The following is a 19,884-nucleotide window of genomic DNA, read 5'->3' on the forward strand; positions in this document are numbered from 1 at the left end:
CCAATAGACTCACTAAATTAAAAGCCAAATGTCAATTATAACATGTTATTTTGATGGATCTTATGAACTTTAAGCGTGTAACTAAACCTTTTAGCTTTAAATAGAGGCTAATCACCATTTAGACCATCAAAATGCTAAAAATTGAGTTGTTAAGTCTTCTAATCAAAATTGTCAAAAAAAAAGTATATCTTTTAACTTCACGGGTATGATTAGAAGTAAGGTTCGAATGCAATGAATTCAAGAACTATAAATCACTTTCAATAGGTTTTGATTTCTGCATCAACGATAGTTCAAAGAATGATCATTTTCATGATAGATGGTCTACATTGATTGAGGAATTTCAATTTAATCAATAATTTTACACTTACATAAATTTGATGTAGCACATAGCTCCATCATATTTGTTGTACACCATAACCCCAATAATTTAGTACTTACTACACAAATTTGATGTAGCACATAGCTCCATCCTATATGTTGTACACCAATAATTTAGTACTTACTACACATTATGTGAAAAGACATTGGAAAACAATAGTACATGGCAAAGTCTAGGCTCTAGCAAATAGACCATATTCCGTTCCAACCAGCTACACCATCCCTATGCCCTCCAACTCCATCACGTTCACTCATCTACAAATAGAACCTATTACGTTCCAACCAGTCATCGTTTGTCCTTCAAAAATGCCTGCATACCTTAGCTTAACTTATCTTACCTCATCATATACTTTAGAATCACATATATCATTTTAGTCAAACGACAATGACGCGTTAAATTAAATACAACTCAAAAGCAATCGTACTCTTTGTTTCATTTTATATTTAGTTTAATGGGCATGCAGATTGAAAGTGTATACTAGTTTTACACCGTCATGTAATAAGAAACAACCAATTTATCATGTATGAGTGTTATGAAATCGAGTTTTATATAAAATGATGAGACCTACGTAAGTTTTATCAAATAATAAAATAAATGTTGAAAAGAAAGTTTTTTTTTTAATTGTTCTCATCCATCACGTCATATAATTAGTTTTAAAAAAATCTTAAAAAACTTGTTGGAACACAAGGATGTCAATATAAAATTAGGGATAATAGTCATTTTGGTCTCTGAATGTGTAATGAATAATTACAATAATTCTTCAATGTATCAAAATTTTAAAATAGTCCTTGATTGTACACTTTGTTAGCCAAAATAGTCTTTGACGCTAAAATAATCTCTCAATGCTCACAATAACTTTTTCAATATGAGGACTACAATGATAATAAGTAGTAAGCACTTATACGAACTGATATGACAATAAGTAATTATATTGAAAGACTAATATGACAATATTAACGAAGCATATTAACATCAGAGACTATTTTGACTAACGAATAGCATGATCAAGGACTATTTTGAAATTTTTATACATTAACAGACTATTGTGACCACTCATTAAATATTTAGGGATTAAATTACAGAAATGATAACTAGACACATAATTTTTGACACAATACAGACACTATGGGCAATTTGGACATTTCGTACTTTAAAACAAGGGCAGTTTTGTCAAAACAACACACCCTCTCTTCATCTTCTCTACTGTGTGTGCACTGTGCGTTTCTTCTCTCCCACCAACGCCATCCTTCCCGGCCACACCCACCACCGCACCTTCCCTCATCATCAGATCTGACCCCCCAAATACGCACCACCATCCCTTCGTCCTTTTCTTCTTCCGTTGTCATCCGCCCTTCTTCCTTGCAAGAACAACAACCAATCACGACCATGTCGTCGTTGAGCTTAATCGCACGCCGACGTTGCTATTTCAACCAAATCTCTTCAGATCCGAACAATTTGAACGCCATAGTTGCAGAGTGGTGGAGGTGGTTGGTCGTCGGCGATTGGGAGAGTCGCAGAGATGAGATACGGTGTTCGGTGGCCAGAGAACAGTGAGAGAGAGAGCACATAACTAAGAGGCGGAGGTTGTGGCGAGGTGCAAAGAAAGACGTCCGAGGAGGAAGCTAGAGCAGTGGTCGGAGACACAGTGCTGTAGTGAACTAGAAAAGAGAGAGAGAGTGCAGACAAGGGGGAAGAGAAGAGGAAAAGAGAAAAAAAAAGTAAAGAATACTGTATAAAATACGGTGGTGTCGTATTTGTGTCTGATTTTTTGTGTTTATTTATCATTCCTGATTAAATTACCATTACCCCAAGTTATTTTATGCATTTTTTTCTCTTTATTTACTAAATTTAATGGAAGTGCACTGACGATGTAAAATAGTTTCACTTTGTCTTTATCCTCGTGAGCTTAGCTACCTGGTAAGAACAATGCATAATACATGCAAATGTCCGGGTTTCAAACATCGGCCATCACCAAAAGTTTCAGTCTGTCTTTCGATAAATATTCATGGTCTTGCTACGTAAGCATTGTAAAAATAATAGTTATCCAATTCTCAATTGAACGTTGGTGTAAAACTAGTTTACACTTGCATTGTTTCTTCCATTTTCTCTTATTTAATTATTACAGTACACACTATATTTACACTAAATAGCAATACCCGCCATATTTACTTTCTCTTCACTCTCTTGGACTATGCTTCTCTATTTCTTCATCTGGTAAATGCAAAACCAAATGCAAATGCGAATCGATGTTTGTTAACAATGCGTGATTTAGGGTTTCACGAACAACGACGCTCGTGGAGGCGTAACACCGGTTCAAGAACACGCAACACCACCGGCAACACCGTCACCGGCGGCTGCGATACAAGTCCTGACTCCGTCATCTTCACTCTCGAATCTAACCTTAGTCTCTTCTCCTCCGCTTCCGCCAGCGTCGATCGCTGCTCCTTCGCTTCCGATGCTCACGACCGCGACTCCTTAAACTCCGAAATCTCACTGGTACTTCACATTGCATTGCACTGAAACTGAATCTCTCATTTTCGTAACAATAATAACGAAATTCGTGTAATGAAGTTCAAATTCGTGCTTCGAAGTTCTAACAAGAAGATGAACTTGCAGCATTTGGCAGGTCACGGTGGTGATTTTGCTCCGAGTGAAAGCTGGAGTGGTCCAGATCCGGATCCGGATCCGAATCAAAATCATAACAGAAAACAACATGCAGATTCAGATTCAGTTCAGAAAAAGAAACTTCGCGAAACTCTTTTCTCTGGAAAAGCAGAAAAAACAAAAGGTTCGTTACATTCACATTCACATGCATTTTCCACTTTCTTTTTCTCACTTTTTAATTATTTATTTTGTTTTTCATTTTTTATATAAATCTTGCATCGCACTATCAACATCACAGTTCAAAAGGAAGATAGTGACATTGATTCTGAAGACGGAAATCAACTTTCGGAGTTTGATTCTGCAAGAAACTCTTTCTCTCTAGCACTCAAAGGTAGTTTACTAATTTTTATCACTTCAAGTCTTCAATTACGAATTTAGATTTTGAGTTTAGTTTATTTTTTTATTTGATTGAGTTTGTTTTTTTGTATTTGGATTAAGAATGTCAAGATCGGAGATCGAGATGTGAAGCTTTATTTAATAAGCAAGATCGGCGAAGACCTGCTTCGTTAGATCTGAACAATGCTAATGCAACTGGAATTGGAACTGGTTCTTCCCCTCGATTAGTTGGAGCTATGAAGAAGAGTATGGTTCAGACTAGGAAATCGGGAACGGGTACAGTGACGGGGACTGGTACATTTCCGAGTCCTGGAACTCCGAATTATCGTCATTGTCAAGGTGGTGTTGCAATGCAAAAAGGTTGGAGTTCTGAGCGAGTTGTAAGTGGGGGCCGGAAGCAAGTTGGTAATGGTGTGACTGCGTTGTGTTTAAGTAATGGGAGAACGTTGCCGTCTAAATGGGAAGATGCGGAGAGGTGGATTTTGAGTCCTGTTTCGGGGGGTGATGGAACTGGAAGGGTTTCAGTTCCACAGCCACTGAGGAGACCTAAGTCGAAGAGTGGTCCGCTTGGTCCACCTGGTGTTGCGTATTATTCGTTGTATTCGCCTGCAGGTCACTTTTTTGATGGAGGAAATTTTATGACAGCTGCTTCACCTTTTTCTGCTGCTGTTAATGCCTCAGCTGATGGGTTTACAAATAGTTCTGGTGGCAATGGTGGTGGAGGGCTTCCCACACGAACGGATCCTTGCATGGCTCGCTCAGTTAGTGTACATGGATGCTCTCAGATGCAGGGTCAATCGTCGATTCCTTCCCGAGGTTGTTATGCTAATCTTAATATAATATTCATTGATGAAATTTTACCTTATCTAGTTTTGAGTTGTGATTTTGATGTAATTTGTATGTTAAGTTATGCTTGAGTTCTGAACACTTCATACTTTTTCATTCTGTATTAACTATTGTGATGTGGATTGAACTCTTGGTTTCGTAAGACATTTCAAATGATGATACTTGATTGTTTAGAATTTTAATATGCTCTGGTCAAGAAAGTGACACTGTTACTGCATTCATTAAATCAGAGTCTTTGGATGAAAATTGGGCAGCTCACATTCTGAGCTTATGTTTTGAATCTGATTTGCGGATTGTTATTTCTTGACTGTAGCAAATCCACGTTATGAAAACTATTATGCTTAATGATGTAATAATTTAAGTTTAGATGCCATGTCATGTTAGTATTATGTGATTATTATACCATACTTCTGCGTACATGATATAACTTTTCTTTTCTTTTTCACGTTGGCTCCAATTTACAGAGGAGAAGTTTGATGCTTTCAAGGATGCGGGCACCAATGTATCCCCTGCTGTTTCAAGAAGGGACATGGCAACCCAGATGAGCCCAGAGGGTAGCTCATGCTCCTCTCCCAATATGAGGACTTCTTTCTCTGCTTCCACTCCACCTTCCCTGCCCGTCACAGATTTGCAGAGTATCTCTTTCTCTAAAATGGATATCAGGGATGTGCAGGTGGATGAACGTGTAACCATGACAAGGTGGTCCAAGAAACACAAGGCCCTATTCACTGGTAGAGGTTCAGAAAATGTTGACAGCTGGAAAAAGAAAGAAACCAGCACTCGATCTTCATCTTGGGAAATTTCTGAACGCTCAAAGACTGTTTCGAAGTACGTCTACTTTTGCTTGCATCAATTTTGTTAATTTTTTCATCTGCTAAATAAAGGAAAATGATTTTGAACAACATTAAACCGAAATCAATGTCATATAAAGAATCTGCCAATAAGAAGTGAAGTTTTCCCGTTGAAGTCAACTCCCCCCTTCTCGCTCTGCTCTTAACCAAATGCCATGAGCTACCTTGAAATTATATGGTTGGAGTTTTTGGAATTTCTAGCGATGTATTCACTAAATTTGCTATGTTATTGGCAATGAAATGATTAAATTGAAATGCTAAGTGTGCAATCATCAGTAATCTCTCTTTATTACCACCTTTCAAATATGGTACTGATTGACCATCCTATTCAATTCAAACTAGAAAATAGAAAATTCTTTAAGTATTTGATCTGATAATTGTATTCATGCTGAGAAAACTCATATTACTGACTTAGGAATATCATCACATACATTGTTTTTAAATTGCCAGTAAATTTTGTTTGTCCCAGGGCTAAAAGGGAGGAAGCCAAAATCACCGCATGGGAAAATTTGCAAAAGGCAAAAGCTGAAGCAGCAATACAGAAACTAGAGGTAAACAAAGAACCACTTGAAGGGATTTTTATGTACAAAACCCTACTAGCTCAAGTGATCATCCAAGCAATTATTGCTCCTACATACACATATATTATCTTAAGTTTCATTTTGGGATTCTCCCTTGTTTTTTTTATTTCAGGGTGCTGAATTATTTCCCTCTTTCCCTAAGTTCAATTTCGGTCATCTATGTATTTCTGTCTATTGACTTGCTTTTACTATTGGGATAGTAAAAGTTAGTTTTCTGATCAGTGATCTCTCATCCATTATCTTAAACCGACAAGACTAGTTATGGACTAATGTCATTACTGTTGTTTATGCCTTCAAATTGTGAAGTTGGAGAAACTTGCAATCGTGACACGATTTAGCAAGCGTGTCACGATTTTCCTGTGCCGTGAGCATGTTTTGCAGGGTGTCCAATCGTGACACGATTTTGGGAAAACGTGACACGATTTTCGGCTTGCTGGGCAAGTTTTGAGGATAAGGTTGGTCGTACCTTGGGTCGTACGCACCAAACGTGTCACGATTTGGGAAAACGTGACACGATTTTGACGGTTGCAGAGTACTATTTAAGTGTTCTTTGCAGAATTTGAAGGAGAGCTTGAAGAGAGAGAAACTTGGGACTGCAAAGGAGGGAACTTTAGGGTTGAGTGTCTTTGTAGTGAGGTTCTCTTGGGTTGGGAAACATTGTAAACACCTTGGGTGAGTGAAAATCATTGAGTGTCTTGTTCATTGGTGAGATTGGGAAAATGGGTAGAAATTAGGGTTGTTCTTTGTGAGCTTGTTGAAGCTAATTTCTTGTAACCCATTTGTATCTCTTTGTAAGAGCTCATTGATAGTGGATTGGAGAGATCAATCTCTCCCCCAGAGTAGGTCAAGTTGGACCGAACTGGGTGAACATTTCTTGGTGTGTTTTGTTTCTCTTCTCCCTTTATCTTTTGCTTGTGGTTTTGTGCTTTTCACTTTGATTCCTAGATTAGATCTAGGTGCTGTTATTGTTGTTATTGCTTGTGTTTACTTTGATATTGGTTACTACTTTCCTTTGCTCCACACATCATAGTTTGTATTGGTGTGATTTTGAGTCCGAATTCACAACAATTGGCGCCGACCGTGGGGAATAGGAGTGAATTGGTTAAGTGAGTACCATGGGTTCAAAGTGGGACATCGAGAAGTTCACCGGAAGTAATGATTTTGGGTTATGGAAGGTGAAGATGCAAGCGGTGTTGATACAACAAAAGTGTGAGAAAGCTTTGAAGGGTGAAGGTGCGTTGCCGGTCACCATGACACAAGCGGAGAAGACCGAGATGGTGGACAAGGCTAGGAGTGCCATTGTCTTGTGCCTCGGGGACAAAGTTTTAAGGGATGTCGCGAAGGAACCTACCGCGGCGTCGATGTGGTCAAAGTTGGAGTCATTGTATATGACCAAGTCTTTGGCTCATAGGCAATTCCTTAAACAACAACTCTACTCATTCAAGATGGTGGAGTCAAAGACCGTGATGGAGCAATTGACGGAGTTCAACAAAATCCTTGATGATTTGGAGAACATTGAGGTGCAACTTGAAGACGAAGACAAAGCTATACTCTTGTTGTGTGCTCTACCGAGATCATTTGAATCCTTCAAGGATACCATGCTCTATGGCAAAGAAGGCACTGTCACCTTGGAAGAAGTTCAAGCGGCTTTGAGAACCAAGGAGTTGACCAAGTCCAAGGACTTGAGAGCGGATGAAAACAGTGAAGGCCTTAGTGTTTCAAGAGGAAATGGTGGAGGTAGAGGTAACCGAGGAAGCTCAAAGAGCGGTAACAAGGATAAGTATAAGTGCTTTAAGTGTCACAAGTTTGGTCACTTCAAGAGGGATTGTCCGGAGGACAATGAGAACTCCGCGCAAGTTGTGTCCGAGGAGTATGAGGATGCGGGTGCTTTGGTGGTGAGTTGTTGGGAGGATGAAGGTGAGGTTTCTCACCTTGGTATTGATTCTTTGTAGAGCGGTGTTCGTCTGGAGAGACGTTAAACACTCAACATCAGCCTGGAGAGGCGGTGTGAATAATACTCGTGATCAACCTTTGAGGTGGAGTTTCAAGGTGAAGGCATAGTGTGTGTACGCATTCGGAAGTTGAGGTAGAGAAAGCTCAACTTGAGGTGGAGTTGGTGACACCGGGAATGGTACGGCCATGGAGGCCTTGGGTGTTATGCTCTAGTTGTGAGCATGTGAATTCTTCATGAGTACGGAAGGCATTCCAGGGGTTGAAGAATGTATGATGTGGCTTGTGTGATTGCCTAAAAGACCAAGGGTAATTGGATGCAAGGTGATCTTCAAGGAAGCGGGAGACGTTCCGTGGTTGAAGAGGGTTTGGTGTAGACTTGTGGAGCTACTTGGTGTAGTTGGATGCAAGGTAAAGAAAAAGGGGATTGGTGGTTGATGGTTAAAAGTGGCATCATCATCAATTTGAAGTCAAGGTGGAGAATGTTGTTTATGCCTTCAAATTGTGAAGTTGGAGAAACTTGCAATCGTGACACGATTTAGCAAGCGTGTCACGATTTTCCTGTGCCGTGAGCATGTTTTGCAGGGTGTCCAATCGTGACACGATTTTGGGAAAACGTGACACGATTTTCGGCTTGCTGGGCAAGTTTTGAGGATAAGGTTGGTCGTACCTTGGGTCGTACGCACCAAACGTGTCACGATTTGGGAAAACGTGACACGATTTTGACGGTTGCAGAGTACTATTTAAGTGTTCTTTGCAGATTTTGAAGGAGAGCTTGAAGAGAGAGAAACTTGGGACTGCAAAGGAGGGAACTTTAGGGTTGAGTGTCTTTGTAGTGAGGTTCTCTTGGGTTGGGAAACATTGTAAACACCTTGGGTGAGTGAAAATCATTGAGTGTCTTGTTCATTGGTGAGATTGGGAAAATGGGTAGAAATTAGGGTTGTTCTTTGTGAGCTTGTTGAAGCTAATTTCTTGTAACCCATTTGTATCTCTTTGTAAGAGCTCATTGATAGTGGATTGGAGAGATCAATCTCTCCCCCAGAGTAGGTCAAGTTGGACCGAACTGGGTGAACATTTCTTGGTGTGTTTTGTTTCTCTTCTCCCTTTATCTTTTGCTTGTGGTTTTGTGCTTTTCACTTTGATTCCTAGATTAGATCTAGGTGCTGTTATTGTTGTTATTGCTTGTGTTTACTTTGATATTGGTTACTACTTTCCTTTGCTCCACACATCATAGTTTGTATTGGTGTGATTTTGAGTCCGAATTCACAACAATTACTGTGGGCTGTCTAATAGGATTGTAAATGTCTTAAAGACCACTTTTTTTTACTTCATCATAAACTAATCTAACATGATGTATGAATCATATTTTTTGTTAATTCATTTCACAACCGCATGCATTAAGAATCCCTTTCTCCTTAAAAATAAAGGAAAGTAATTAGAGAAGATTGAGTGCGATCTCATTATTTTGCTATTTCAGATGAAGTTGGAAAAGAAGCGAGCATCTTCCATGGATAAGATTATGAACAAACTGAAATTCGCTCAGAAAAAGGCTCAGGAAATGAGGAGTTCAGTTTCAGTCGACCAGGCTCATCAAGTTGCCAGAACTTCTCACAAGGTTATGTCATTTCGGAGAGCCGGCCAGATGGGTTCTTTGAGTGGTTGTTTCACCTGTCATGCCTTTTAAGCTTCTACAGCATTCCTTTCTGTTCAAGTGAAGCTAGGTAATTTTTTTCTGTAATCCTTGTCCTAGTAAGATGAATTGTATGCTAATATATTCGTGGTTTTGAAGATCTTCAAAATAACACATTCTTCAATATCAATTGTCTACATAATTTAGAATTTGAAGGGTTGTGATTTTTGTCAATTGTACCATAGTTTTAGGTTATGTGTAAGTGTAAAGGTTTCTTATGCAAGTTATGCTAGAAACAGTATTAATTTGACATCTTTTAAAACTGACCCCATTTCCTGCTTCAGATTCCTTCTCTTACATCCGAATCTTATCCATGGGTTTTGATAGCCTCAAGTTTACTAAATTACTATTCCCTTACCTACTTGCCATTAAATTTGCATAACTTACATCCTTGTTCTTCTTTATGCTTTTTGATTAAGGCTGTTGCATGCTTGACCAGGTTTCAGAAATCAGAAGGATTTAAATCTGCAACGTGCTAATGAATGAAAGATGTAGAGAGAGCAGCTTACTATGTTGACACTAAATTGGTGTCTTTGCAGTTTTGCAATGCATGAAGTACAAGCACTTTAGCCGGTAGAATCTAAGTGCCTTGTAGCCTCATCCTTGGGAGTTCGTATTCAAAGATAAATAATATATGTATGTACTTAGGCCAAACTTTAGAAATAAGCCTCTTTTTGTACTCTTTTTCCTACTTGATAGTTTCTGTTCAAATGTAATCTATTAACATGAATATCATCTATAGTAGAAGGATGAATTAATCACAATCTCTGCAATTTAGCCTTTCCATCTCAAAGTTACGCATGCTTAAATTTGTTCTTTGTTCTTTAGTTTGATTTCTGTTTATTTCTTGTCCCCTATCACATACTGATTTTGCTTCAATGATACAACTTTTGGCATGAGATACACACATGAATATATATAAGGATCACTGGCACTGGGAAATGGTCATATGCCATTGATTAATTTATTCATGAAATCATTTATTCTGTCTATATCTTCCTATTTTTACAATAATTGATCAATGAACACTTTAACATCATAATGTAAAAAAATGGAACAGAAATGTGTCGATTCGGTTGAAGGTCACAAAAGCATAGACATTAGTCATCCTTGGAAATTAGAAGCTCTAGGTGTTTGTCTAAGAATCCCAGTCGGGTAGCATTGACATAATCTGCAGTGAAATGAGCTGGTAGTCCTGGAATTATCAATCCAACAAGCCTGAACAATGCCATGAACCAATTCTGTTTATACTCTTTACCTATAACAAATGGTAGAAGGAAACCTCTAATCACCTCCCAAACTGCGTTTAAGATCTTTGGTATCACCCAGAACAAAGAGAAATAGTTCTTGTTTGGCTCCTCCTCCAGAATCTGGATTTCAATACATATAAAAAGCACTCAATCATATATCCTTTCTAGACAAGTAAAGTAAAGCAAAACACAAAACAGAACATATTCACTATTAAGTAGATTTCATACCTGCCCTTGGTACAAGCTGTTGAAAAACAGACAAGGACTGAAGTGCTTAAAGAAGAGGGATTTGTCATCATAAGGGATCCTAGGAACCATATCATTGGAGTAAACATATCTAAAGTACTTCACATCATACTCTCTCAACTTGCTTTTCATGAACTCTCCAAACTTCTCGTCTCCAACTCTTGGTTGCCCAAATGTATAAACACCTTCTAACTGATCTAACAACGGTTCTTCATCATGAAATATTAGCATTGCGACAAACAGAATAGCCAATGCTCCACCCAAACTATGCCCTGTTAATATGAATTTTGCATCCTTATTTTCCTTCAACATTTCTCTCAGTTGCTCTCTAATTGCGTAGTAAGCATATTGATGCTGGCTTCTTTCATCAATTTCTTTAGGCCATCCACCGTTCTCTAATAGTCCCAAAGCTTTCATGAACCCACCATGCATCTTACCCACGTTTGGTAGGTCATACCAGGAGATATCAACGTCTGTTTTCCATTGCACAGCGTCAAATGGAGTTGTGCCTCTAAATGCAACCACAATCAAGTTTGGCTCAGACTTGGTATCTTTCACTATCATAGCTTTTGTAGACTCCATTTTTTGGTAATCTGCATGGCATCGTTTTGATTGTCAAATAGTCTATAAATTTCATTGACACACACAAGTTGCTAGCCAGATATCCCAATTTTATCATTTGAAAATCATGGAAGGGATAAATTATTAATAATTGAAGTGTTACTGATGATTATTTTAGAAATATCTTTTTAAAGAGAGATTTGAACTCCCTTCATTTAAATTAGAGAAATGTTAAAGAATGTCCTTAGGGTATTGGTAAAGAGGATAAAAATAGAATTTAACGTTTTAAAAATTAAAATATCTTTGAATTCAATGCAAACTTACTACTTTTGATTTTCTTAACAAGTGCATTCTTAAGACACTTGTTAGCATAACCCAATTAAGGATAAATTAAAATAGGTCAATGAGAGGTAAAATAAAATAAAAATATATTTGTATAAACTAAACATGTCACACGGTTATATATTTTTTGAAGAAGTATGTCACATGTATAGAGATATGGATATTATACATATGAAAAAGTCAAATATGTGTAGGACTAGGTTACCTGTCAATAATATTATAAACACTTATTTAATAGTTTTATGTTATGGGTATCTTAAGTTTAATGTTATATCTTGTCTTATTGACTCAACAAATTATGAATTATAATATTTAAAGTTATCATATCTAATTGATAAAAAAAAAATAAAAAACTAATATCATCTTATGTTTATTAATACTCTTCACCACAATAAGTGTTATATATTGATTCCACTAAAAAAATGCCATATTTTTTTTCCTTCGACATAAAAAAATTATAAATGATTTTTTTTTTTTATCATTTTAATAAAAAAATCTAACTTTTAACTACCATCAACTTGAAAGGAAAAATAAATTCTATTTTAAAAAGAAAATCAAACATATCAATATCAATTCGTCATTCTCAACATCAATTTTGGTTTAAATTAGACATGAACTTTAGAATGTGAATATGATGATGGCAAATTATATGGAAAAATTCTAAAATTATGAGGTGTCTTTGTAAATATGATGATGATTTGACTTAGTTTAAGAGTGTGCAGAAAATTAATTATGAAGCATTTCCATCAATGTAAATGTTAGGTGGGAAACCAATTGTTAGGGCAGATTCCACGAAACAATGCTGTTATAAACAATTTCTCCTAGTAGCATTGCATTATTTTCTATTGTTACTGTATTTGAGTACATTATCATTAATCATGTATTGTCCTATATAATCAAATTTTTCCTTCAAAATGCAATATATAATTAATCAGCATCCCCAAATACATGTGCTTACGTTGTGCTCATGAATTCAAATGTTCTCAAAAGTCAACTTAGGAAAAAAAAATTGCCTCAAAAAAATTAAACTTATCATAGGAAAAAAGTATTGCATAATGATGATTCACCAAATTTCTACGTTCGTATATCTTACAAATTATGAAGGATGGCTTCTTAACATTACTTACCGTTCCAAAAGCTGTATAGCCCCAAAAATTCCATCTGCAAACAATAAGATAAAACCAAGTTGATTGGTAAATAATCACAAAAAAGTATTTACTCTAAATAAAACTATGGTTCTTAGCATGTTCAATATAGAAAAATCTGCATATATATGAAACTATAACTAGAACTTACACCCCAATTATTTCTAACTGCATTGCTAATGACTTGTTCATTCTCGTACGAAAATTTAGAAGCCATGATAGATAGTAACCCTTTGTACTTTACATCCTTATGATGAATATTTTTGTCTAAATCAACTCTTGTGTCAAGGTGGCCAACCACCGATAAGAACTCCGCCGACGACTTTTCCGGTGTTATCACCTCTCCTGCACCACCAAAATTTAAATTCATGTAAACTTTATTTGCTCAATTCACTCATGCATGCGTGCAAAAACAAAGAGAAATTATTAATGAAAGTGATCATGATGAGAAAATAAATAATATTGATAATGATAAAATGAATAAACCTTTAAGAAAGTTGAAGAAGAGTCCAATGAGCCCTCCATTACTTGATAAACAATTAAGCCAAGACTCCAACATGTCTCCAATAATTTTCAAGAAGGGATCTATGGCAACAAGAACAATTTGTGCAACAACTGAAGTAAAGAGAAGCCATCTTTGTCGAAATTTTCTTGCCTCAAGTCCTTGTGGGCAATCAATGAAGCTTCTATTTGCTAAGTTTGATGAAAACAAGAGGCTTCCTAGTTCCACAACACTTGCTTTTTGTGGCCTCAGAAATAGATAATCTCCATGTATTTGTTGTTCGGAACCCATAGCTTTAAGAAATGCCTTAGCAAAAGAAAATTGTAAGCAAGAAATGTGAATGAATGATGTAGAAATATATTGATAGAGATATATGAATGGATTATATTATATATAGCGTAAACGTGTTACAGAAAACCTTATGTCTACATTGCAATGCACGTATATATATAGGAAATGGAATTCAGATTTAAATAATTATTTTCATAATGTTTATTATACATTTGTATATTTATATACTGCAAATGGGAAAGTTATATTAATTATAGTATTAATTAATGACTTAGGACTTGTATTTTGGAGTTTTGCTCTTATAAGTTCATTTTCCTTCGCTGGTTTTCGTATATTTATCGCAAGTTGGAGATTAAATATACTTTTTTTGGTGGAAATTGGAGATTAAATAATTAACCAAGAAAAAGTAAGAGGTAGTATTCTAGTTGCCATTTTTCTGCAGGTCTTTAATCTTTATTGGTCAATATAGGTTTATTGACTAGGATTGTCTACCAACCCAAGCGTAAAAAAGATACCCCATAGCCCATAGAAAAAGAATACAAATGAAAGAAAGAGTAAAAACAATACAAATCAGAAATTTGATTTAGAGAAGAAAAAAAAAAGAAATTAAAAGTCGTAAAAAAATACATGAAAATGCCAATATAAGAAAATCAAAATATGAAATAGGGGCACTGTTTTTTTTTTATAACAAAAATAAGGGCTACCCTATCCTAAAACACAAATCCATTATGGTTCATTGGTTCATCCTAGCACACAAACCCATGGCCTGACTCAACATGTGAGTCCAAATTTTGACCTGGGTCAGACAGAGAAAATTTGAGACCATCTTCTTCACTAATTAAGTTAGCCAAGCATTTGTCATATTAAATATTTATAATTAAATGAAATTTTTTTAAGTATTTTTTTTGTCCACAATTTGAAGGCCCAAATTTTAGAAACCTTCCACCATATGAAGGTTATGGAGCTAACCAAACTGATTTGAGACTGATAAGAGCATCCTTGCCTCTAAGGAACACAAAGCAGCCATTACCATCCATACCTCTTTAAAGGGCGCATGCAAAATTAAGTTTTATATTGAGATGCCTTTTAGAGAAAATTCACTACTAGTTGAGAATAATTGATGTGATAAAAAATCAATTTAAGAAGTTATTATAAAAATCTTTTTCGACTCATTAGTATTGAAAATCAAATTGAGTGAACCACACAATTTCATGAAGTACTCATCCGACTCACTTTTTTTTTTCTTCTTCTTTTGGTCAAGTAGTTTAGTGATTAAAAATTCACATTTTTTAAGTTTGATAAGTGAGATGTCCGAGGTTCGAGTTCAGTCTTTACATATATTATACAATATTTCTATCAACTAAATTAAACTCACGCGAACCACACGACTTACTCTTTAAAATTGTATTTCATTCACTAAATTTGTTTTAGACCTTCCAACAAAATTTGTTTTTCATCATATTTTATAAAAATAAAAGGTCGCATATACTGATTAAAAAGGTTTCATACATTAAAATTTGTTTTAGATCTAATGTACTATTAAAAAGTATTGAACCAACTTGATCGTGTAACCCAACAAAGACTAGTCGTGGACAAAGCTATTTGATATTTTACATAAGTTGATTGGCAAAACAAGACTATTTTTAATAAGAAAATTGAAAAATATTTTCTATTTTATTAAATGTTCAAGATGTTCCCTTCGAAAAAAACAAAAATTAAGATGTTTTTCTTGTAATTTTTTAAAGAAAATTGCTAAAGGCATTTGTAAAGGATTCAAATGAGAAAATTTTATTCTTTTATAGAAGAGAATTTTATCTTAATAACCATGTATTAAACACATTAAAACTTAAAAAAATCTTTTTTTTTTATATATAAAACGTATCAATTACTTTCTCGTTTGAAACTAAATCAAGTTTTATATAGCAAGACCTTTTCTAAAACTAAAATATCAATACTAATAAATCGAGATTCAAAGTTCAAACTTCTAATTCCGTGTAATCACACTATTACTTGCAAAATCGTGTCTAACTATATATTATTAAAATGCCATTATATGATAATCATCCCATCTGCTACTCAACCTATTTTTTTAATTAATGCTAACAATAGTAACAAACATTTAAATGAATAAAATACAACATCGTAGAATTTATCAACAAAAAAAAATTCAACATCGTTGAAGTCGCGTTGTATCATGTGTCATTTGTCATGTAAAATTCGGGGAAAGATCGAAGAACCAATTATTGATGGAGACTCCTTGAAATGGACCGTTTCCCTCCATTTCTTGCTTCTAAGGTAAAGCCTCCTCATTGCAGTGAAATCCATTGCAGTAGTTACGTGATAAGATGTGTGAGCCATACTTGATCTAAGGTTTAAAAATTATTGTCTATAGTGGTCAACTTTAGTGGTGTGGTGTGTACCATATGTAGAATTAAACAAAACAAAAAAAATTGAACAATGAATGGTACCAACTTCAAACTAGATTAGTGATATGATTTTATAATTAATTCGTTAAACTTGATTCGTTAACCTTAATTCATCAATCAATGAGCTGAAAATAATCTTTTTAATATATATATATATATATATATATATATATATATATATAATTGATATCTTACTTAATATTTCATAATGATTAAATTCATATAATTATTATCTTAACCTTAATTAATTATATAAATATAATATCAATTATTGAAATGTTAAAGTATTTGTTTTATGTATAAATGAATAATATTGTATTGAGCTATAATTGGGAACAACGAGTAATCGGTTGAATTGTTCTCTTTTGTAAGTCCGTTGAGAGATCACTTTCTCTACTAATGCTTATATATTTTTGTTATTTCATTAGGTTAGAACACACTCTCATGTAAAAGCAAAAGCATCAAGAAGGGAGAGAAAAGCTCTCAACCATCGCAACGTTACTCAATTACTCTAAATGATCATTCAATGCAAGGTACACAATCTACATTATTTCTTTGATAATATGCTATAACTATGTATTTATAATCCATGGCTAACTATTAAATTATTGTTGTTGAATCATGAGCGTTCGTAATTGTTGTTGGATTATGAGTTTTTGTAATTGTTAATGAATTATGAATGGTTGCTATTGTTGTTGAGTTGAATTATGAATGTTGGTTATTGTTTTTGAATCATGATTGTTGATTTTTGTTGTGGAATTATGAGTGGAAGTTGAATTATGATTGGTGGTCTTGTATATTATGTTTCAGTCTGATGCATGAATGAATTGAGTTTTAACCCCCGAAAGAATCAGTTCATAAATCCTGATCCCTGCCAAAATGAAAAAATGGAGAATCCGGTGGTAACCCCCAAATTAGAGCGATCAAGAGATGTTACCTGAAAGATTTGGGAGTTACGAACCGAAAGGAGCATTTTAGGATATTTGAGGGGAATAATTTTTGGATGGACATGAGGATTTGGACACTCTATTTGATCACACACCATGCTATAATCATTTAAAAACCAGTGAATATTTAATTATTACCTTTTCCACTTTTTTCTTTTTATGTGTGTGTGACCAAATTATATGTCTAAATCTTTGTATCCACACCAAAATTGTTCATTTGAGAGACATGTGCATTTTAAGGGGACTATTTAGCAAATTTCTTCTTCATTTTGGACAAAATATAAAGGGTTTAGGCTTAATACACAACCAACACAAGGTCTTTTTTAACAGTTACACAACGCCATTTTATGAATTCTGCTCTTCTCCCAGCACATTTTGCTCGCGCCCAACTGATTTGTCAATTATACCCCTGCGTGAGTTAAGTCACGCACCTTATAGCTTTGCGTGACTTAAGTCACGCTCCTTTGGCCTGTGCACGAGTTAACTCACGCAAGTTGGCCGGTTGGTCAGAGCTAAAGAACACACATTTTTCGGACTTTGGTCAATACATTTTAATTGGTTTTGCACGTTTTTTTTTTTTTTTAAGTTTTTCACGTTTTTTGACTATATTTATGGTAAATATAACCTATGTTACAATCTCCCCATATAAACACACCTCTAAACTTCCTCATTTCCTCACACCATCTCACATTCTCTCCTCCTCACTCTCTCCCCCTATTTCTCTTTTTCTTTTTTTCTTTAATAGTTTCTAGTTTCTTTTTGCCCCTTTGAGGTATAAAGTGGTCAGTCTTAAGGTAAATAGTGAGTAACCGACTTGGGGAAGTGATCAACTCTTGGGATAAAATTAAATTTCCTTCTTTTTACCCCAAAAACTTTTTACCGTGGGTAAAAAGAATCTTCTTGCGGTATAAAAAGAACCAGATTTAGATTTAGCCCAAGGTTTGATGATGTCTTTTCCCCAAGAAGGCTGCTCACTATTTACCCCAAGGCTCATCACTTTTTACCCCAAGAGGGTAAAAAGAAAATAAGTAGATTTAGTGAATTCGAATCAAATGTATCCTTTATTGTATGAATTCTATTAATAAAATGAGACGTTATATGTATTAATTTTGTTCATTTCTTTTTATTTATTTTTGCTTTTATTTTCTGATTTTGTATTTAATGAATAAATTTGAATAAATATTAATTTTGTTAATTTATTTTTATTTATATTTGCATTTATTTAATGAATAAATTCGAATAAATATTTATTTTATGTGAATAATTAAATTAGAATAATGTAAATAAATAAATTATAATAAAGTAAATAAATTAATTTGAATAAAGTAAATAAATTAGAATAAAGTGAACAAATAAATTAGAAAATAAATAAATTAGAATAAAGTAAATAAATTAATTTGAATAAAGTAAATAAATTAGAATAAAGTAAATAAATTAATTTGAATGAAGTAAATAAATTAGAATAAAGTGAGTTAAGTCACGATGCGTGACTTAACTCACGCTGCATGACTTAACTCATGCTGAATCACTTAAGTTGCGCAATTTTCAACACTTGCGTTAGTTAACTAACGCATGGATATTTTAGGTATTTTAGCTGGGCGCGAGCAAAATGTGCTGGGAGAAGAGCAGAATTCCCTTTTTATTTCTATACAACTAAAAATGTTATAATTGCTTTGCTCTTAAAATAATGCAATTATATGACATATTTTTTTTTTTTGTTTTGTTTTAAAGTGATATTGAATTTTTAATATACTCTAATATAAAAAAAGCCTCAAATATAGTCTTCTTTTGGCCTCAAAATATGTTGAATGGCACTGGTCTTATGTAATTCAAATTGTGTTTTTAAAAATCTTTTATGTGAAGATATTGATAAATTGTGTAGAGGCTTTATTTGAGGAGACCAGAAGAACTCTACACCTTATTTCTTGGGACGTGGAGTGCAGCAGTACAGATCAAGGAATATGAGGTGTGAATTTAGTCTATATGATGAGGGCTAGTTGAAGATTTTGTATCCAACCTTCCTTTGTGTATTTGCTTGGTTTGGAATGATGTTTGGTGCTCTTAGTTGCTTCCTCTGGTGAATTATACTTCTTAGCATATTCTACATGTGGATTTGTTCAAAACAAAGTCCATGTCTATTGATCAAAATGGATTACATCCTGTGTAGAAAAAATATGCATGTATTTAAAATAAATTGTTGTCCAACATGCAGTTGTTTCACAAGGTAACCTTGATGGCAGCAAACGGCGTTTCTAACCTTAATCTCTTGCATCTAGCCACTTCATAATCAAGAAGCACAGACTCTGACACGGACCGCACCTTGGCTTCATGTATGTGGAAGAGTTCTTAGAGAAGATAGAGGTAACTTTTTGTTAAATTCAGGGCTTTGCAGGTTCTTTGAATGGGATCATGCTTCTCAAAGGTGGTTGCTTACACACGTTCTTGTGAAACACATGTTGAAGCTATTCATCAAGTTTATAACCACGTTGATGACATTTCTGGACTCATTGTACACAGAGAAGCTAATCAGAATGCAGATAGTTTGGCAAAATATGGCTTGATGTTGGAGATTAATTAGTGTCAAAATTTTCAAGTTTTATCTTTATTTTATTTCCAATGTCTTTGTTGGCTGCTGCTACTAATTTTCCTAGATGTTTTTTAATTCTTTCTTGGGGCTTATGATCCTTTTATTTAAAAGAATAAACAATACTCTAATGCTTTCTTTGGTTTAGAAAAGGAAAGGAAAAAAAAACAGGAAAGTGGAAAGAATGTACTCCTTTCGTCCCACAGTAATCATTCTATTTGATCATCTCACCTAAATTAATAAAAAGTATGCTAACTTATGATTTTTATCCCTTTAAGTTATTTTTAGATTTC

At 34.7% G+C, this 19,884-nt stretch overlaps 2 protein-coding genes and 1 long non-coding RNA gene across 3 annotated transcripts; 2 read left to right on the forward strand and 1 right to left on the reverse strand.

Annotated features, from left to right (window-relative positions):
• Positions 1–2,542: 2,542 nt before the first annotated feature.
• On the forward strand, positions 2,543–10,090 carry LOC146952044 (Remorin family protein). The gene is made up of 8 exons (XM_085757833.1): positions 2,543–2,875; positions 2,996–3,167; positions 3,282–3,374; positions 3,482–4,195; positions 4,690–5,053; positions 5,546–5,627; positions 9,085–9,328; positions 9,737–10,090. Exons 1-7 carry the CDS (start codon positions 2,639–2,641, stop codon positions 9,289–9,291), a joined length of 1,869 nt encoding a protein of 622 aa, XP_085613959.1. The 5' UTR covers positions 2,543–2,638; the 3' UTR covers positions 9,292–9,328; positions 9,737–10,090.
• Positions 10,091–10,212: 122 nt separating this feature from the next.
• LOC146952045 (triacylglycerol lipase OBL1-like) lies at positions 10,213–13,764 on the reverse strand. The gene is made up of 5 exons (XM_085757839.1): positions 13,328–13,764; positions 12,993–13,186; positions 12,824–12,857; positions 10,776–11,386; positions 10,213–10,667 (listed from the first exon to the last, which is right to left on the reverse strand). The coding sequence occupies exons 1-5, from the start codon at positions 13,632–13,634 to the stop codon at positions 10,398–10,400; spliced, it is 1,416 nt and encodes a 471-aa protein (XP_085613965.1). The 5' UTR covers positions 13,635–13,764; the 3' UTR covers positions 10,213–10,397.
• A 2,633-nt stretch (positions 13,765–16,397) lies between these two features.
• LOC146952046 (uncharacterized) lies at positions 16,398–19,861 on the forward strand. Its single transcript, XR_015033388.1, has 2 exons — positions 16,398–16,593; positions 18,890–19,861. It is a non-coding gene; the product is annotated as an uncharacterized LOC146952046 (long non-coding RNA).
• The last annotated feature ends 23 nt before the right edge of the window (positions 19,862–19,884 follow it).

This window comes from Medicago sativa, chromosome 1, assembly GCF_051527215.1.
Source record: "Medicago sativa cultivar Bolivia chromosome 1, Bolivia_mono, whole genome shotgun sequence".
Classification (NCBI taxonomy): Eukaryota; Viridiplantae; Streptophyta; class Magnoliopsida; order Fabales; family Fabaceae; genus Medicago; species Medicago sativa.

Coding starts and splice junctions, on each gene's coding strand:
- LOC146952044 (XM_085757833.1), top strand. CDS start 2,639: ATGCGTGATTTAGGGTTTCACGAACAACGACGCTCGTGGAGGCGTAAC. Junction 3,375..3,481: donor TTTCTCTCTAGCACTCAAAG/GTAGTTTACTAA, acceptor ATTTGGATTAAG/AATGTCAAGATCGGAGATCG. Junction 4,196..4,689: donor ATCGTCGATTCCTTCCCGAG/GTTGTTATGCTA, acceptor TCCAATTTACAG/AGGAGAAGTTTGATGCTTTC.
- LOC146952045 (XM_085757839.1), bottom strand. CDS start 13,634: ATGGGTTCCGAACAACAAATACATGGAGATTATCTATTTCTGAGGCCA. Junction 12,858..12,992: donor CAGTTAGAAATAATTGGGGT/GTAAGTTCTAGT, acceptor TATTGTTTGCAG/ATGGAATTTTTGGGGCTATA. Junction 11,387..12,823: donor GCTATACAGCTTTTGGAACG/GTAAGTAATGTT, acceptor GATGCCATGCAG/ATTACCAAAAAATGGAGTCT.